Source organism: Camponotus floridanus, unplaced genomic scaffold, assembly GCF_003227725.1.
Source record: "Camponotus floridanus strain SB8 unplaced genomic scaffold, Cflo_v7.5 scaffold1, whole genome shotgun sequence".
Taxonomy (NCBI): domain Eukaryota; kingdom Metazoa; phylum Arthropoda; class Insecta; order Hymenoptera; family Formicidae; genus Camponotus; species Camponotus floridanus.
In genome coordinates, this window is record NW_020229214.1 from 2681329 (window position 1) to 2703576 (window position 22248).

At 35.3% G+C, this 22248-nt stretch overlaps 1 protein-coding gene across 9 annotated transcripts in view; it reads right to left on the bottom strand.

The window, feature by feature from the left end:
* LOC105250434 (nucleolysin TIAR) overlaps positions 1–22248 on the bottom strand; it is a 403479-nt gene that overhangs the window by 28359 nt on the left and 352872 nt on the right. For all 9 annotated transcript variants that reach the window (XM_025407453.1, XM_011256527.3, XM_011256528.3 and 6 more), the window contains 2 exons: positions 15744–15819; positions 10462–10564 (listed from right to left, as the gene is read on the bottom strand). In XM_025407453.1, coding sequence (XP_025263238.1) covers positions 10462–10564; positions 15744–15819 — 179 coding nt within the window. The remainder of the gene's footprint in view (positions 1–10461; positions 10565–15743; positions 15820–22248) is intronic.

Consider the following 22248-nt stretch of genomic DNA (forward strand, 5'->3'; position numbering starts at 1 on the left):
TATATATTTTGACTTATTGTGTTAAATCGTGCGGTTCAATTGAAACAAAATCGTATTATAACGTGCATTATATTTGCACTAATATTTATCCCAAATTAAAAATCTATATTTTCTCAAATAGCATTCCCATTACTTAAATGAAATTCGGAACGCATGGATGATCAATACGGTAGATTGTTCCCAATAGCTCTGAATTGCGGACATGCAATAGGAAAAAGAGACCAAGTGTTTTAACGACCAAATGGATCTTGCAACGACCGACTGCTGTTAGTACACACAGCCAAGAGGAGATGCACGACTAGGATACGCGCGCGTTGCCTCTTGCGCGAAATACATCTTACAAGTGTGGGTACTCCTCAGAACAATACCTACGAGATTCAGTGTAACATCACAGTCTGGCTTGGAACATTACCTCTTTCGAAACGGGTCACTGAGTACGGACTCGGTGCAATTATAATGACAATGAAAAATACAAGTCGGTTTCGTCGACTTTTTATGTTTTGTGATCAATAAGTAACCGCTACAATTGTAAACTTAATGCCATACTTGTAAAATTTAGAAGCGACAAATGTGAGAAGCATATATAATAATTATATAATTACGTAGCTAATCTCTTTTAGAAAAATTTCCTCCTGTGATAAAAATTGTCTTATTCATTTTTTTCACAATATACTTTTGGCTCGAAATATTACGGATCAAATTTAAAACAACTTCAAGCTTTCTATACTTTAATTTTCTACGTGAAATATTATTAAAGTTTATTGATTTTCTAATATAAAACAAACGTATTAATATATATAATTAAATTCAATTAGAACATTTATTATCAGTGATAATAAATATTAGGTACTTTCTGCTTACGTTTTTCTATGTTTCAAACCTTTTTTTCTTTTTTGAAATAGCAAAGCGAAAAAAGGGAAAGAAGGAAATGCGAAAAGAGGTTGAAGCTTTAAACCAACGCTAAGGGTCTCAACCTCGCCCAAGATCAATTGTAAATAACAAAGCTTCCAATTTCCCTCAATTTGTAGTACGAAAGTATACGGTGCAAGTGGTTGGGCTGTCTATCTTGTGGACTAATTTTTATAGAATATCGTATTTTTCTTTAGTGACTTTACATCGTACTGCGAACGACTGCGCTCTTAATTCGCATCACGCGCGGATTTCGTATTCTGTCCAAAAGTTTCACATCTCACCGCATTATCGAGTCAGGAAGTCAGAGTGACCCTGGAAGATACTGGGGCAGAAAGAAATTGCTGCTCATCTGTTCAAGAGGCTCGCAAGCGTTGTGGGCATCTTTGTCCTCCGATTAGTTAAATCGTGCGAGCAATATCAAAAAATCGATTTAGTATATATAATAATCTCGCCAAAGAGAAATAGGCCAAGAATTGTTATATTCTTGCTTGTAAAATTAATTAATTATTTTTCCCTCATGATTTGAATTCTGTTAATAATAATTTTGAGAAAATCGTTTATAATATTGCATCTATAATTTAAATTATAGTTTAAATCAATCTATAGTTTAAATCAGAGAATAGATGCTGCATTCGTAACTTTAATCGCAATGATGATCGATCGATGTTGAACATTAAAATATTATATAATAATACATTATATTTATGTGATATGCTATATCCGTCGCAAGACACACACTATATTTGAAATATATGTATATCAATGCAGCTCATATATGATAATGGGGATACATCATGAATATGCTCTGATTAGTTGAACAATTTATAATCATATACTCAAAATGTGTAACAATTTATAAATTAATTATAAAACATTAGTCTTATTAATCTAAAATAATAAAAAACTTAGGACACACACAATACTGACTAAATCTTAAGGTTGAACAAATTTCATATTTACGATTACTAATTCATTTTTTTATCCAATTATCAATTTTTATCTATAAATTCAAGCATGATAGAAGCATGATCATCTTAAATCAAAGTTTTTAACATGCAACAAAATCCTGTTTTTTTAAAATATAAACTGTAATAATATCTTAATTTTTATGAAAATCTTGATATATAAAGTTTGAAGATTGCAAAAGAGAAGAGGAATATAAAATTTTATTTTCAATCAACAGCATTTGTTTTTCGTCTATAAAATTTACTCTGATTTAGCATATTATGGCATTAAATCTTTCAATTCAATTATGATAATTATCGCATTCGAGCAAATTTGCCAATCTATGTTTAGTTATTATTAGGCATTGCCCATACTCATGAAATACGATGAAACAAGATCCGTTTCCATTACGTTATGGTTATGTCAAGGTGTCTTCAGACTCTACAAATTACGTTATCTGAAGTTTGATGGATAATCCCGAACGACATGTTACTAATCACGTTACCGGCTTGATATCAAAGCCGATTGCACTCTCCACGTACAGGAAGGATGCGTCCGTATTGCGCGCGTAGCGCTTGATCGCAAAGAGTGCGATAATGCTTTGAAACGCCGAGTACACGCGTCCTGTGGCTCGTCGTTTCCTAAGGGATATAAACTTCCCGTTCCGCGGCAATTCCAACCAATTTACTATTCATGCTGCTTCGATGTACGCTTAGCCGCGGGCTGTTGTGATACGGGCAGCCAATCAAAAACTCTCGTCGGAACAACCGACCGGCTGGCCGTCGATGCAACAAGCAGAAACCTCTACTCTCTACAGCCTAAAGCGAGGATGGATGGTCGGAAAATACACGAGGAAAGGATATACAAGAGGAGAGAGAGTAGGATGGGCGGGAGAGATCGTACATAACGTATCGGACGCTTGTTGGTAGTTTCGTCTGTTGACGTTTTATCAGGTTTCTGTAGTGTTGCGTGTACATATGTTTAAATGTATACAGCGATGTATACTTAACAGGGCGTACCGCCCAAGGGAGGAAAGAGAAGAGTATTTGACTCGACCCTTGAGCTATAAAAGTAATTATCGGTAGTTAACGATTTTAACGTGCACATGCCAGCAATGGCTGGCTCTTGCAGTTGTAAATCATATGGGATGGATCGCGCGGATAGGATAGATTGCGGAGAAAATCACGAAAGCGGGACACCTTTAATTGAAATCAAATTGGTCTTTGATTTCGCGTAGCTTCATCAAACCGTGACAGTTTGACAAAGAGTTAACCAATGGGATATCAGTCGATGGCATACGCTGTCAGGACGTGCGCTCGTTTCCCATTCTCCGATAATTGATAAAAAGATTCGCCGCAGGGGACATTGCCTCGTATTTGGCAATTAAAGGGAATCGTCCGTTTTTTTGTCTTCCCTTAGATGTTACGACGCGCTGCACGAAATAAAGGCATATTGCGTTGAAGCAATCTTCTTTATAATAGATTTCTTTTTTTTTTATCATTTTCAATCTTGGGACGCGCACAACATGTCCGAGAGACAAGATTTTTCCGTGTCTGTAACCAAAAGCCACACGTACTCACCCATCCGACAGCCTGTCCCACTCTAAGCCGAGTGAGTTTAAGATCACCGTGTAATTTAATACGGAGCACAGTCGAGCACTTCTACGAGGACTCGACGAGTTGTTGGAGATTTCCGTCTAAACTCTCAGCTCCCCTCGATCGTGAGAAAAGCACCGACAACAGCCACGTAATAGAAGCCCGACGAGCGGCAACGCGTTAAGGTCCGCCGTGCGATAAGAAGCACCCTCGCCCCCGCTTAAGGCCGCGTACGGCGATATAGATGAAGGGTGAATTTAAAGGGGCCGGCCGACTTCCCGACTCTCTTGGCCGCTTTAACTGTGGGACGACCACCTGCAAGTAGACAATCCATAGCATCGACCGACGGCACGCATACGCCGCACGTTGCTGCATCGCGATGTCGGAGAATGCATCGCGATCTCCCCATCTAACACGGAGCATACTTGCGCACTTGAGCGTCGGTAAGCGTGCCGTGTGTTTCCACACAACACGACTCCTCGACATTTAACTCATGCAAACGGATCGCGCTGCTTATTCGATGCCCGCACGTCGCTCCTGACGGACTAGCCTTCTGATGTGTTAAGATTGCCGTTCGGTACGACACGTTGCTCGTAATTTTCGAACGTACGTGACGCACACAGAAAAAAAAGAAGTGTCAAATCAAAATTTATATACTTAAACTAACGCGTTCATTTGTTTCGTATAATACGCAACAATTTAATAATTTTAAATTTCAATATTATAGTCTTATTTTAATATTGTAATTGTCATCTCAAGAATATATAATTGTTTAATTCTACTTTAAGAAAATTATAATTTAAAAATTTAAAAATGATTTAAAAATGTTATTTTTCTATCTAACATTGTTTCTTTTCCATTCAAGAAAATTAAATCTTAAATCATAAGAATATATTTTCCTTGATTGAACTATATAAAATGGCTTCACTCAAGTAAGCAATTATTCGAGCAATTATATTTTTCTTTAATAATATTATTTAATATAATCTCATTTCAAGATTTCCATGTTAAAACTAAATATATTTTCAAAACAAGAATGTCCTTTTTTTCTGTGGCATCGACGATTCTGCGCTATCGCTTTGACAATGTTCGGAATAACGAGATATGAATATTAGATGGATATTTACGCGGCTTAATGCGAAATATATCGATGCGCATAATAATTACGCGAATCTCTATTTCATTCTATAATTTGGCTGTGTAATATTAAGTATCTCATTTAAACGAGAGAATGCATTTCGGTCTTTCTCTTATATATACAAAATTTTAAGCGTCAATGGGGAACATTTGTAAAATCTGATCGCGGTGAAAGGATACTTGGATTATTAGAGAATTCCGTCTCATTTCATATCTCTATTCGCATCCTCTATTACATGGTATACATTCAAATATCGGTGTAAAATTGAAGCGTTTACAAATGTGCACAAGCACAAATGTGATTATAAATGGTAGTGTCAGACATATTATAATGACATTATATATATTTCGAATTAGCAGTTATATTGGAAATTGCATTTGTAATATCTATCGAATTTATTTAGCATTCATATAGCATTATCTTCTATTAATTTAGATGTTTATTTCATTCGATAACAACATTCTTTTTTTCCGCGTACATTTAATAAATATAAAAAAATTCTTTAACATGAATTGAATTATTCTATGATACATATAGACACATACCTACATATATATTTATTATGTATATATACACATTATATGCCTGGTCAAAAATGAAGCACGTTTTATTTTATTTCTCTGTTATTACTTATATTATGTTGCAATGCAAAACGTGACCTCTAATGTACATTATTGAAATGTATAAAGCCGTGCATTTAGCTTACGGAAACTTTATGCGCGGTGCGTGCATTTTGCGTTATTTAATAATGGGGACAGGTAGTAATCATACAAAATGGCTACGCACATTAATATACATTTCATGTTCGGCTCTTATTTACTGAGACTCCACTAATAAAATGTACTGTGATATACGATGCAACTATATTTTATGAAATACGAGAATTTTGCATCGATGCACGAAATTCCAATGTAATTCTTCCATATATGTCTCACTTTGTAATTATCTGTATTTTTTTTCTAGGACATGTCGCAATGCGTACCTTTATAAAATAAATATTTTTGCAATATGATAAATATGTTATTTTTTCAAATAAGAAAAGTGAATTTGAAACATATGTTTTGATGACGAAAATAAATGACAATTTTCTGTTATTGGAGCGCGAAGATTTTATGTGGAAATAAAGTTATGAAAACATAAAATATATTCACTCGATTCGGACACAAAAATATCACGTTTATTGTGATATATCATGTCGCCGAAATAATATATATCCGTTATCGTTTTCGTTTGGTGCCTTCGGCAAGGCTTGACTACGTACGATCCGACGTCGACGGCGATACAAACTTTCGACATTAACCCGCGCCCAAGTTTGTCCTTTCACACGCCAGCAATCATATTTTTGCCTGACCGCAAAATTATCTAATTGCCACGACTATAAAATATTGGCCCAGTTGCCGGGTAACTTTGGGACTCAGTCAAATTAAATGCTGGCACGACCCAACTGTTCCCTAACTTTCTTTTCATTTTTTCTTTTCCCTATGTTATAACCAAGAATTGATATTATCTATACTACATTTTTCCACTTTGCTTCTTATTTACAAGGTAAACATGACAGAAATTCAAGCATTCCTCTTCCTAACGTATCGCGAACCATGTTTGCGCGCGATGCAAAATGAATTGTGTCGATTTCGTTTGTTTATTCGCGTGATAGCTGGCTGTCTTGTCGATGTTTGTCCAAGTATACATAATCCAAGCTTTGATACACAGTCGCCATAACGTCATTCCGAGTATATTCGTCCGGGCATGCAGATCAGCTTTGGCACGATGGTTATGGTGCGTTTTGGATTTGCAGATGAGAGTTGGCATAACTAACTGAGATGTTGTTGGAAAGATACTGAAGTGAAGCGTAGAAAAGTACGTGGCCATATAAACTCCACCGTGTAATTCAACCGAGTAAAACGCTAGCCGATAAACTTGAACTCGGGACTTCTGTTTTCTTTGAATGTGCGTTTCATGCGTCTGCGTTATAGTTCGAGCTTCATACCTCTCGATATTTCCGCGGCGTTGTTTTTCTTTTACCCCCCGTTCTTAACTTATTTATCTGTCTAAGCTTCTTTGATATCATATTTATCGCAGGTGAGCGAGTTCACAGTATTGTTGTTTGTTCCACACACATATTCCGGTATGCATGACGATGAATTGTATTTACGATAAATTACATATGCATCGCTTGATATTCGTTATAAAATATAATGGACAAAAAGGGGGAGTTTAATTAAATGTTGTTTTATCGTATAATTTTTACATTAATGTTTTTTTATACGATTATAGTCCTCGCGGTATATAAAGAAGAGCATAATTTACAATACAAAGGAGAAATAATACTTTTATAGTTTGAGAAGAGATACATATCAAAATTTGAAATGTTCATATAAAAATATTTTAATATAATAATATTTATAATTATAGCAATTTGTTAATCAAAAATTAAAAAGACAGTTATTCTTTTAGATAAAATAAAAAATGTTATTAATGTAACGCGACATTGAGTATTTTTCATCAAGCGACACGGAGAATACAGTGTAACAGAGTGATTCATTTCATCCTTGTTTACATTCGGCAATCAACAAGGATGAAGTGATACACTGTGTCACTTGCTGAAAAACGCCCATTGTGTGATTTCTGTTTTAAAAATATTATTCAGACTACTTCATAATTATTCCAAAAAATATTCATGGAATATTTTTCATGCCGCTAGAGAGAATATGATTTTACTTTAGAATTTTAAAACACGACAAATTTATCTATCTTTTACTTAATTTTAAGATTTACAAATATTTTGTTATTCACAGAATTGGTTATGCATTGCAAGAGTTATACTTTATGTGTTGTTAACTTTTGTAAAGCAGTTGCAAGAAGTTACTATTCAATGCTACGGCGCAGATAGACGATATTATGCGAAATAGTGACTTTGGAGTGTGTAAATCGATATCGCGAATATACCTGAGTACACGTACTCAGTTCAACACGATTGGCTATCGATACAATGCAAGAATTTGCCTGAAGCATGCCAAGTCGTTCACTTGAAACGAGATTTTTGTTAGAACTCGTAAGATCAAGATTTTATAAATTTTTAAGGAGGGATATTGTATTTAACATAGTACTTTCTTTACTCGATAAATTAGTCATCAAAAAATTATAAGTTTTGATTAAAAATAATTAAAGAATAATTAAAATGAAGAGTTTTAAACACATACTTTTAAGAAAATAGAAAGTTTTAAATAGATAATTATTTTATTGTAATATTTTTAAGAAACATGTGCGTCGAAAGATTCTTAAATATCTTATGATCGTAAAACAAATTAAAAAGAAAGTAATTTAATATAATTAAAAAGTATTTAAATTTTATTTATAGAGATTACTTGCTAATTAAATTTGAAATCTAATTTGTTAAATGGAAACTGAAATATTATTTTAAATAATCATTAAAATTATAGATGTTAATTGTTGTAAAATAATGAAGCGCTGAGTTCGGAAAATGTATCAAATCAAATATTTTTATTGCATAATATTTACTCGCGTTTGTGTAATTTTCTTATAAATATATGAAAATGTTTGAGCGATTTCAAATACGAGTACGTTTTTCTACATATGTGCACAATTTTGTTGCTTTAATCGAAAATAGAATTTAAATTATTCACATAATAAGGTAATTGGGAGATATTCTTTTGCATTATACACTAGTTTTTAACTAGAAAAAGCATAGATTAACTTAATTAGAAATTTGCCTTTATCACAAATTTTTAAATTATATTGACGTGTATTGATTAAGAAATAGCGTTAATAAAATGCAGAGCAATCTGAACGCGATGCAAGATTTTATATAGAAACCTCAGATATATAGATTCGGTCATAAAGTTAGAAAAGAGAGTAAAAGTTAGAAATTAAAATTACTTTTCCACACGTGATCGCGTTTTTGATCGCAGGAATTGTTACGAACGTTGGATGTTTACGGCGAGGAAAAAGACGAACAAGGTGGATTTCTTCAAGATCATTATTTTCGCTTATGAGAAATTTAGGGTACGTTCGTCGAGGAATATTAACCGCGTAAAGGTGGCCAGCAAGAAAGTACTTTCTGCGAATTTGGCCTATGCAAATACGGGTGAACAATCCGGGTAGGTCGAGTTTGCAAGCCCTCGTCTAGTGAAAAAGTTTGGACGCCTCGCGACGAATACTAATTAAAGACTTGCGGAATGAAATTAGTTAGCCGAGGGGTCGGGGGTGATTCTCAAGGATGGACGATGGAGTCCTCGACTCTGCGCGACGAAGAGCCGCTTATGATAATATAATAATACTTACTTGGGGTCTCGGAGTGTGCTACCTCCAAGCTCATTATGCGTTTAGTTCATAACTTCAATTGGATTCTTACTATCCCTACTAAGAGAGCCAAGGCTTTCATCTTGCCGTTGTTTCAAACCATCCTAATTATACAAGTAATTACTATCGCGAAAGGGAACGTTTCAACTCATTCATTGGCCGCAATGATGCTGCATAAGCAAAGACAGTTCATTTCTTTTTGCTATTCAAATGTTTTATCCGTGATATTTGATTAAAATTTATTACAATTATTTATTAATAAAATTTATCGATTTATTATTATTATATATATAATAAAATATATAATATATATTCCAATTTTTCAGAGAGTTTAAATATATTCTTCTTTGTTATATTTCAGAAAATATTTTATATAAATTATATATATTCACTAGTAGTTTGAATTCTCTTTTGTTAAAATGATACTTGGTCATCTGAATTTGATACTGTCTGTGAACTGCGATTTACGACTTACTGCTAGGCAACGCATTTTCGAAAAGAGAGAGAAGAAAATATTTGTTGATCCCCATCGTGTTACGGGAAATTTTCAGAGTCCATACTGTCGCTTGCCGGGCTTTGAAATCAATCTCAGTACTCTGGGAACATGATAGTCCGACGCGAGTAGAAGTTCTTCCTTCCTCCGCCTTCGGTCCATTGAAAAAAGGCTCTTGAGTCCATCTCAAGGTATCGATTAACAAACACTCGAACATCTAGCGTTGCCTTTGTAGAGCCCGCTTTGCAGAGTAACCGCTCGTGGTAAAGCCGTTTCGAGCTTTCCTGAATGGCATAGTGAAAGCTTTCTGTGCGAACGACTCACCGAGTGTTGCACAAGAGGCGGACCTTTCGAACTCCACAGAATAACGCGACCGTGCGCATCCATTTGTGCGCGGTAGAATTTCGCCGACCTAATCGAATTCCGGTTGCGTCGGCGAAATTTCCGCATTCGCGACCAACGAACGCGATATTTAATTTAGCAGCGCCGGTTTGGTATTCATGACGGGGCATGCCGTGGACGTAAATATAACGCTTTGACGGAGTACTTGAAAATATGTATCGACCCTTTCATTTTCTTTTTCGAAATTGCATCGTTACGATATTCTATCCGCTAGGCTTGTCAAAATTACTTCCAGCTTTTGCCATCAAAATCTTATACTTAGTATATTTTCTTTTTTTGAGAAGGGCGTTTGAAATTCTCGTAGTCGTTCTCGCAATTTCTGCATCTTGTTCATTGATAATATGTGTTTATAATGATTATGGATCTCGATATACTGTATTTTTCACTCTACTGTAACAACTGCAACTCTACTGCAAAATTTCGGAAAATGAGACGGTAAAATAAGAAACCTACCGTGAAACCTACTTGTTTTAGATGAAAGATTGCGTAATATGTGTAATACACTTTGATTTGCGCTTGCGTTCGTTTGTAACGACAATTGAATATTTTCATCTGCTCTATACCAAGGAAACCATTTATCACGATAGTAATCATGCATTATGCTACACTTTTGTATGCAATAAAACGCTCGGTCATGGGAATACGAAGGTACTTACCTTCGGATTTAGGTGCGGGAGGTTTGCGAGTGGCCCAATTTGTCCGAATACTTCTGCCACCAAGCCATTGGCCATTCATGTTACCGATGGCACTTTCTGCTTCCTGAAAAAGACAAGAAAAATCAACATTTTCTACGGCAAATTCTAAAGGCGAACTTTATATATACTAAAAATAGAAAAAATTATTAATTATTAAACATAAGAAAGTTATGCATAAATTTTAATATTAATTTATTAAATTTTGTGTTTATCTTATATTCCTTCTTTTTTAATTATTGTTGCTTTTCAGTTTTATAGCGAAATATTTTTTTTTATAGTAGCTTTATCTAGCACTTTTACATTGAATTTTACATAATTTTATTCGATTTTTGTTATTATTTTATTCATTAATTCAATTTTTACAATCAAAGAAACTGTTTATTTTGCAAAAGACATTTAAATGGAAATACAAGATATTTTTGTATATACATACATATATATATATATATATATATATATATATATATATACGTTCATTTTATTTTGTAATCGTCTTATTGAATGTATGCATATAAATGCATATAAATGCAGTTACAGTTAACTTTTGCGAAACTTGCATCGCAATGTTATATATTAAAATATACAAAAAAATTTGCAGTATAGTACAGAATGTAAAAACGAAGTAGCTAATTGATAAATTGCATAAAATTCATTTAATTAACGTAAATTCCACAATAAGTAATAATCGTGAAAATTATGTAAGATAAGAAGAAGTTGATGTGTATTTACGTATTACGGAATGCTTCTAAGGAATTTTATTGAGGAGCGAATGAAAATACGCGATGCGCCGTGCAGTTCCTCTGCGAAAGCTCCTTTATTGTCTCTCGCAACGTCTATAACAACAATTGCGAGGCGTCGTAAGAACCACGATGGCATTCACGCGAGACGGAAGGATAGGGTCGCATTCACACGCAAAACCGCGGATAAAACCAACAGGTATGTTGGCGTCAATATTATCCGCGACTTATTGTTGATTCAGCCGCGATATCCCGTTAGCGTGGCCCTCGATCCAGGTCAACTTAATATACGTTTTGAAATTTTATTCGATCGACTGCACTCTTGATTCCCCGGATTTGGATTTTCCCTCCGAGCGCAACCGCCCCGGGCGATCCGGGACATTTTCCATCGCGACGTTAGATTCCCTTCTGGGCGAAGGGATGGGATCGCCTTTGGCGAGAGGGGAACGTCACCGATAGATATGTATACAGATTTCCGAGCGGGAACTATATATTCGTGCGAGCTCTGTAAACGTTCTAACAAAACAGATCCTATTGCGATACTCAAGCTGGCTATCCATGCACATCCATTACGCGATCGTATGAAAAACAAAGCGAAATATTTTTATCGAAATTCACGTAACATGGCAAAAGCGAAGGTTGAATCACTGTTTGGACTGATATTTACAATGGCGCTCGTGCAAAAGAAATATATATATACGGTATGACACACGTCATCGGTTGCATCGTTGGCGCGATATCGTGACGATGGTATGCGGACGGCACGAAGAGGATGGACAGAACCTAAAAATTTTCTCGACGCGAGGAGCTCCCCGAAAAAGTTTACTGTTCGAAAAGCTCTTCGAGTGTACGTACATAGTGCGAGACGAAGGGAGGATACGTATCTCGTTCTCCCTCTAGCCCTCTCTACGGTCCTCTCCCCTACGTCTTCCCTGCTTCCACAGCAGTAATCTCTCTCTAGCTTCTGCCGCTTCCTACTCTCGACCATTTGCGCCATTTGGGGAGTCCTCGGCTTCGCCTTTGCCTCATCTCCAGCCGTTACTTTCTTCCACGGCTACACTTCAGCCGGTGGCTCTCTGCGACCTTCTCTTTCGCTCTCTCTTCCTCCCTTTTTTCACTATTCTTATTCCCCGCGGCCATTCGCGCCTCTCACCCCCGCTGGATAAAATATTTCCGATTCAAATTTCCATTCTGGATATGTGATGCGGCGCATTCGCGCGGTTAGCCTAGATAGAGCCAGACGACCGAATGCCCCGTTCTAAGCCGATTCTAAACTTCGGTCGATATCCCCGATGCCTCGCCGACCCGCAACCCCTGAAAACCACCGCCGCTTGCCCCCTTCCGTCCAGCGTGACCAGGGCGTTTACGTGATATCACAAGTACCACCACCAACTAGCCGCCGTGCCGTTTCTACCCCTCGTGCTCTCCGCTTTCCGAACTGTCCAAGCACCCATCAAATCGAATTTCTTCCGCGGCCGGCGATGCTATAGACAGACGGGAGCGCCGTGCACCGACACCCAGCTGTTTTACACGCATTATTAAGTCATGCCCAGATACATGCATTACGCGCCGTCGGATTACGTGGCCTTAACGAAACTTCTTTCCTTATCAAGCAAGTCTGATGCAGCAAGTCCAATTGCGATTGACTTTAATTTTACATTTTTCTACTATTACTATTACATTAAGTTTTATCATTTCTTAAACTTTATTTAAATTCTAGTATGTATATATCCTTGACTTAAAAATATAAGCATCTTTAATAAATTGCGGTATATATCAGTTGTACTAGTTAATGTTTATAAATAAGAAGGTACACAGAAGATATACAAAATATTTATATTATTTATTTTACATAGATTGTGTGTGTGTTTCAGAAATCGTACATTATAATTTTATAAAATTATTATTAATTGTAATATATGGTTCGATAATTATTATTAAAATCTGTAAATAATATATATGGAGTATTTTTTTAGTTTGTATAATTATAATTTAAATTAATGCGAGGTATAAATTTTGCTTGAAGTAAATTTTGTTTGCACAATTAATTGATTCAATATTGATTTTCGAGAGAATAGATAATTTGAAACTACAAGCAATATTTCTTTGCATTTTATTACAAGCAGTAACGTTTGAAATTATTTATTTAGTTTAGCTTGAGTACAATCTTGGTAACTTTTCACATTTCACAATTTTTAATAAAAGTTATATGACTCCATGAACCAAATAAAAACATGATTTGTTGTTTTAAAAATCCTACGGTTCACCATATCATATTTCTATTGCGTCAGAAAAAATAAAGATTATTTATTTACATGGTTTATGCGTATATTGAATAACATGGGTGTTAGGTTAGGTTGCATCTGATATTTTGACTGCAATCGTAAATAAAATAAGAAACATAAAAATGTTAATCAATACGTTGCAATCACGGTCTAATTGCTTTTTTGTTTATTTAGAAGAATACATAAATCTACACGCACGATAGTGGACTTTTGTGTGCTTAAGGTCGTGAGTCATAATATCGCGCGATTTATCGATCAAAGTAAAGCAATAAAAGTTGATAGTAACTAGAGCGACTTGAGAATTTACATAGTGTAAGTATACTGACCATAACACAAACTAGTAACAGGGACACGACTCTTTCCTTCTATCTCTATCTTTCTTATTTTCTTGAACTATATAATCCGTCTACGCATTTGAGTAGATATTGTACCATATCCGTTTCTGACATAACGTATTACTAATACATTTGAAAATTACAAATCTTAACTTACTGTTATCTTGAATGAGAGACAAAATAAATCGTCAAAATCAACTTACAAAATAAAGAGAATAAATATTTTCCTTTAAATTGATAAAATAACAAATCTATTTGTGATGTTTGAGAAAACTGTTACCAATGTTAACGCATTATCACGCTTGGATAACTGCATTGTATACAGATACACGAAACATAAATACACAGAATAACATACAGAAATCTGACGCGGGACATTATAAAGTTTGGTATTTATTAAATGCAGCATTCGAAACTCAAGATTGCTCCCGAAGAAAAACGAGAATCTTGAGAATTCGTATTTCCTCGTACATCTTAAAAGAGCCAGAATGTTGGATGCTGGGCGATCAGAGCTCGCGATTTAGGTACGTGTATCCGGCGGTCGAAGGATATAGTGGCAGTGGGACTGGTCGGTGAATGCGAGAGGGATGGAGGATAGGGATGAGTGAGGGGAATGGGGATGGGGATAGTGGCGGGAAGGGAAGGGGGCGAAATTTTCGCGTGTTCCTCGAGGTTAACGGAGACACTCGGGAAATTTATACTTCGGCAATAGTAATACCGCGGGTGTGAGGCAGGTGCCGGCGGTGGTCCAGATCGATAGGGCATTAAAACAGAGGGGAAACGAGAGAGGGTCTACCTTCAGGGCAGGCGTCTCGACGAATAACTCCGCCATAAACGGAGGAAAGCCTTCTTTTACTCAGCCGTACATCTAACTTCGCTGTGATTTACGTTGCGGATTTTGGCGGGTCATAATAAAACTCCGGCCACTCTCCATTTAGTCCCAAAAAATGATGTTGTAAACCGTGACGGTCAAGAGCCTCCTACTTATTTGATCAGCGGAAACCGGGAAGATAGCATCACACAAGTTTGACGTATTGCGGAAGTGACAGGTGCGATTTCGCAGTCGCAGTGGTTGAGAAACATTCTTCGTTCTTTCCGACTTTCGGAATAGTCGGAGTTAAATGTGATAATTAAAATGCTGCTCGGAAGGGAATTATCTACCTGGCCGTTATATGCCACCGTAAGTCTGATTTACATAAAATGTGCATCGAGAACTCTCTTATCTTCTCTTCTCACAAGGACCCGGATAATTTGTCATTTTATTTTTGACTGTAATCTTTTAGATATGGAGTTACGGATGTTGTTCCTTTAATCAACGCACTTTGCATGCTGCGACTTTCTTTGAAACGAACTATTTTCGGACTTTCTTGAAAGCAGCCACATTTTGATAAAACGAAATGTCGCAAGAAAACGTAATGCACAAAGTTTTCTTGTAAAATCTGTAAGATCCCGAAGTTAATTCAGAATACTGATATTTTTGGTAATTAAAATATGTCGATAGATACATATATGCTTAAATAATGAATTTATTTCATTAAATTTTTTCAATAGAAAAACAAATTTCTGTTATCAAAAGGAAATGTTTTTTCATATATAAGAGCTGTGTGTTTAAGAGCTATACATCTCTATACATGGATCAGAATTTAAAATTTTTTAAGTTGAAATAATTTGCAAGTATTAGCTAGAAAAGTATTTTTAATGTTTCTTTAATATATTTGATAAAACTACTACTTTTAACAAATGATTGTATATGCATAATTAAATATGATTTTATCTTGCAAAAAAATACCATAGCTAAGGCTCATGTGAAAGAAAATCTATTTATTATCTCAGCTATGGTAATTCCGCTACAAAATGATATTATCAGGTTAGTATCATGTACTTACCGCTTTTTTGACGAACGAAACGAATCCATATCCCTTGGATTTTAAAGTTTGGGGATCTCTGACGACTCTGCAATCTCTGTAACATACATATTATATTTCATAAGATAATATAAAATATAAATGGAGAGATAGTGTGTCTAGAATATAATTAAATTATAATATTATGATAAATTTAATAGTTAAATTTGTCACTTTATATTTTTATTGTATTAAAAATCATTCAATTAAAAGTTCTCTTATATATTTCAATCTTTATTTAACATATTCTAGCGTTATTTTAATCTGATACAATTTAAGTGATTCTTTATATAAAGTTCCTTATACAAGTATCTATACTAATGATATACCTATATAAAGATATGTGATGTACAATCTTTTTTCTTTCCTTTTGTTAGGAAATAATGAATATTGAAATAATGCACATGTACGAGTACAACGATATTTAGTATTTTTGAGAGCAGAATGTTCATCCCTGCCTATGCTGTCATTATCGCAATATTACGAGGTTCGCAGCAAAAGACCTCAATTTGTTTCAAGCGCAGTTAAATTTCGAAACGCTCATATTCCCAGGAAAAGTACCAGCGACATTGTCGGGCGAATTGGGACCGGGTTGCCGGACCGCCCCCAACGAATTCTTCCTCATAATTAAGATTCCAGTAGCGCCCGGCGGACAAAATTAGGAATACTGGAACGCGCGACGTGCTTTTCCTCCCCCTCTGGAAGCTGCAGTCGTTTCGGCGAGAGCTTAAGGCAAGGAAATATCCTTTCGACTGATAGAGTAGACAGGGTACGCCGCGAATAAAATTCCGCGCCACGCGATTCCATCACGCTTTCGTTATCCAGCGGCTATCTTGAATCTTTTTTCGATCGCGAGTGGAAATTTTTAAAAGACTACAGTCGCGCGTTATCTATGATACTATCAACTATGCGCGGTGATTGATGTAGACCACTATTGACGTAGGCGGAACTTTGATGTATGACACTTTGGAATTAATTGCCCGTAAAAAAAATTGCCGGCGTAAAGATGACAGTACTGATCTCTTCCCCCTTTATTGTCTTCTCATTTGTGATGGATGAAGGTATACAAGAAATTAGCAAGTAATTAAAAAAATGTTGAATATAGTGGCATCGGTGAATATAGATTTTTATGTGAGATGGATTTTATAATTAACAAAATATATAATAATTTATAATAATTAAGCAATTAAAATATAAAAAGCGAAGAAGAAAGCAAATCTTAATATTATTGCATTATATATAAATTATTATTATATTAATTGCATTATATATAAATTAATTTTTATTTCAATGGATATCAAGCTACGAAAAAATAAATATTAGAACGGAAATATATATATTTTCGATCTTTCTCCTTTTTTTGTCGTCTAATCTACTAAACTGAAAATGTTTAGTTTCACGAAGATAAATCATTTTAATGCATAATGCATGGAACCGCGATTTAATGTGTTATGTTTAAAAAGTCTAGCAAACGACGTTTGCCGTGATACACACGTAGAGCGAAGAATAGGCACTGAAAAAAAAGCAAAAGAACGATCTCGTTTGGGAAGAGGAGGTTTCAAAGAAGGGTTGTCAAAAGGAAAGGACGTAAAAGGGAATAAAAGAGAAGGCAGGCGGAATTACGCGCGTTTCAGGCTGCAGTCGGTCGGTACTTCCACTCTATGCATCAATTTGAATGCACACCTGCCGCCCGTAATTAAAACGATTAATCGATCAAAGGACGTATCTGAGCGGAAGCGAAAAATGTGTGAAGAAATTCATACTATGTATATACATCTCTCTAATGAGTAAAGATAAAGAATAAATTAATGTCACATACATGATGACTAGTACGAAACATGTGTAGGATAGCGATTAAAATAGAGCTTTCAAGCTTGTTCCTTTACCGTAAGACAGATTCTGAAATGAAACAGACGAAAGGTAAATTTCGAACAACGAGCCATCAGTCCGATAGATTAAATCTTTATTGGAAATATATCGTAAGCTGGCGAAGCGCGTTTCAACGCGCAGTTCAACGTATAATTTAAGTACAGTTTTAATAGTCTTTTAGTAATGTCACATTTTCCAAGTATTAAATATGGACGGATAATTTTAATCGGAGATATTTTCTCTCGTGGTACACGACTTCAAAGGCCTTTTCGGAACCGCAATATACCATTTTCGATTACTTTTGCGTCCGAATGATCGGCGAACGTCGTAGTTTACGAGTGCGGAATGTTGAATGGTCAATATAAGTTAGATGTGGAACACGCCGCTGGGTCCTACCATAGCCTACTTTGCTGTTGCTCACGCCGCGAATCCACCTCCGCGTCGGCAAAACTATCAATATAGTTTTCCAGCTGTTGTGTGTTTCTACACATAGCGTGTTTGCCCTCTTCCCCTGTGGCGTTTCTCTTTTATACCCATTCCTCTGTTCGGATCGCCGCCACGTAGAGCGAAACAATTGGCGCGACGATGGCGTGCACCGTGCAAGCTCGCTCGCGTGGATTTACGTTCTTCACCGCAAAAAATCATAAATTAATGTACGGTTATTGACGCGATAAATCTCAGAATTTAATTCAGGTTCCGTCGAGTCCTGTCGCGCGACACGCCGTCCCTCCATCGTCCTTTTTGGCCGGTGATATAGCCGCGACAATGCCAGAGGCTCGCACCCTGGCGGGCAAAGCCTCGATAGGATAAAGAGTAAGTCTGGATTTATTGCCATCGAGCCAGTCGAACGCGATGGACGTGTGGATAGAAAAGGTTTTGCGTGGGCGGGTGGAAAGCAGGAGGTGATGATTCAAATTGTGCGCTAGGCGTGCATTCGGGATGCGACGAGATGAGTCTCACGCAAATTGTCTCGTTTATTCCGTCAGTTTTGAAGTTGCGATTTCGTATAGTTTTATTACATATTCTTCGTTATCGATTGTCATTATTTTTGTAGCATCATAAATGATATATTGATTATGAGATAATTTACATTTTTATAGAAATACATATGTACAATGGCAAGCGCAACGCGAGAAAAGAAACGGCGACATTGCATTGCGAATTTCCACAGCTGTGAGAGAATTTGCATCCAAGGATACACCGTAAGTTTAGATTTATTGCCGTCGACTAGGTCGGGCGTGATAGACGCGAGAATGGAAGGGTGGGGTGTGTCGATGTTTCAAATTGCGCGCTAGGGACGTAATCCGCAGAAAGATTGCAGGCTTGTTGTTCGTTCTATCAATTTCGAAATCTTGTCTCTACATTTATACAAGCGATACTTTTGTTACTGATGGAGAAAGGTGTTTATTTTCTTAAAGTTAAATTTCTTTACAATCATTCAATCAATTATATTAATAGAATTGCATTATGCACTTTTATCGCTTAAAAAGCAATGTCACTTATTTTAAATAAATGATTGTTAATGTTTAATATCTTATAATAAACTAATAATATACACTGTCATATAATTCTGATGAAATTTTTAACTTAATAGTTAAAAAATCATTGACAATTTATTGTAATTTCATTCCACTATGCGGAGCAATTTTATTAATGCGATTTAATTTTTTTTTAAACAAGTTAAGATGATTCAAACGTTTAACAAGTTTCTGGATTCTATTCTCTTTAAGCTTAAGACAAGTATAGTGGAGCTTGTAAAATTCCCAGTGGTAATTCCTTTTATCTCGCAAAGTAAGTTCCCGAGATTGATAAAAGCTGCTGGTCGGCAGTCCAATTTTGATAATTAACATGCGACTCCGTTCGTGCAGTATTTACTTAACAATTGTAGGTTTGCGATGTCTGTTGAACAGAATATGTTCATTCTGTTCCTAAAACGTGTACTTTTGTCAGAATGCACGATGCATTTCAACAAGTCTAAACTGGTCTCCTCACCTTTCACATTTTGTTCGTATCCTTTTCCTGAATTTATCTTCTATTCGTTTATTTTCTTTCTTGCCTAATGCACCGTTTTCCTTTTGTATTTATCCTATTTTTGTTCTGTGAGTATTATTCTTTTATTCTGGAAATATTCAAATATATATTTGATAATATCATAATTATATATAAATTTTTTTCTGCAAAAAATTTCTTCAGTAAATTTACAATTAATATAAAAATTAAATATTAAAATAAAACTTTTTATTTAGAAAATTTATTTTCCTTCTTCGGCTTATTTTTTCCTCCACATGTAATAAAAATTTATATTTTGTAAAAAAATATTTAAAATTGATATAATTTTATATTAATTTTTTTATATTACTAAAATAAATTTTATATAAAAAATATTTCTGAATCCTTTTAGAGGATTATAGGTATAATTGTTTTTAATTCTTCATAATTCTAATATTATACACATAAGTTATAAATCTTTCTAATTGAATTTAGCTTACAATTATATTAATAATGATAAATAATTTTACATAAAAATTTTATCCAGATATTTAAATAAATTTTTTTAGAAATTATATGCTATTAATATTACACATAACTTTATTAATGTTATGCATAATTAAAATGAATGTTCTGAAAATATGATCCTACCAATCGATAGAGTATCATCTTTTGCGTCTCTGATGAGAATCTTTTATACAGCCTTTCACATTTCGAACATGCGTGTCAGAAAGACCGAGCAATCTCCATCAACCGAAGCCTACGCCTCTATCGATGATCAGTCAAGCGTCCCACCTTCATTCTTATTTCGTACAAGAAATTTTTGATAAGACGCGAATAGCTGGGAGAAAACGAGGATCGTGAATTGACGAAATCGTGTCACGACCTCATCAGTTTCATATCCTTAAGCCGCGAAACTTTCGCGTATTAACCTCCATTCCTTGATGCCGCTTTTTCATCTTTCATACTGCGCCGGTTCCTTTGACTACGTGCTGCGCAGGCAGTCTTTCCATTAGCCGCCGGAAAAATTCAAACTCATTAATTAGGCGCTAGGAACGGCGCGTCAGCATGAAAATCTTTGTACCATAGGATCTGGGTCCTTATCGCTCGGGCAACGAAGATTGAAGAACACCATTTTCGAGCGAGCGAGGAGAGAAACTGTGAGCGTTCGGGGGAACAGATTCATCAATCTACCTAAATAATCGCTGCAGAGTGCTATCGTTCATCAGCATTTGATCGCTATTCTTGGACATCGTTTATCGATTTCTGTATCAAGCGAATAACAACTTGTCTGTTTACAACGAATAGAAACATCAAAAATAAAACATTTATAAAGCGCGCGACAAACACAATTTTACGATGGTAGATTGATATTATGCCATTGAGAGATTTACGAGCAGATCGCATCAAACATGTCGATTTAAATGTTAGTCGAATGTAAGATTACATCGTGTAAATTATTCGTGATTGCGCAATGTGTCATGTTTTTGTATGAAAAATTATGAAAGTATTAATATTTTCAACACATATACAATTATATGTTTCTTAAATTGTTTTGTAAAAACACTAGACAATAAGAGAAAATATCACACGTTTGGAGTAAAAGTTTAATTTTCTTGCTTTTATAGTTTTAATCGTTTAATCGTACGCTATTTCGGAACACACTACAAGGGAAAAAGATTTATCAGAAATATTTCGAATTAAAACAGCAAGTAGTATAGTGCGGTTTCCTATGCTAGCGGTTGTTATCTTCTCGCCATATAATGAATCCCGCGAGAGATGTAAGTTATGAATTTATAACTCTCACGGCCCTCTCTCCGCTAGGTTGAAATATTTTCGATAAGAAGTTACTTCTCCCTTCGATTACGAAAAAAGCTAATTTCAGCAGGCTGACATTATATTATTGATTATTATCAAATTAGGTCAGATTAAAATTTTTTTAAAATTATCGTTAAGCTTATATGTCATATTTTTAATTTAACTTTGATCGTTACTCGTTACAGCTTGTTTTATCGTTGATTCATTTTCGCATTCAAGTAGCATGGTTTTGCAAAAGGCATTTTGCATAACTGGCTAAACTGGTTAAAGTTTACATTATCAACAGGGTTAAAAGTGTTTATAAAGCATTAAAGACGAGCATTTTAGTATAATATCAGTCAATCAAGTAGTACGATTGTTTATTCAACTTTGTTGACTTTAAGTAATGTAGTGAGTAAACTTTATTCGCTCGAGAGAGAAACAAACTAACGCCTTATACCTCCAAGTATATTTTCTCTTAATATACCCTTAATGGCAGACATGCTGATCTTATCTCCGATTGATTGTGAAAAGCGCGATCTAAGTATCCACGATATTTGCAGTTGTATAAACTTGTAATTAGCAAAGATTGTTGATTTCTAATATTTTTTTTTTGTTTTTGCATTTAAAACTCGCGTAAAAACACTAGGCAATAAGAGAGCAGATCCCATAAAAATCATTTCGTGTATCGATGGAAACGACAGGACGACGAGGTAGTTTACTTAATTCTTACTAAGTGCACTCAATACCGAGCTAGCTAATTGTCGATGGGATAGGTCGGATCGATGGCGTAGGCGAGGGTGGAGGCGGACAGAGTCTGAGACAAAGTCGG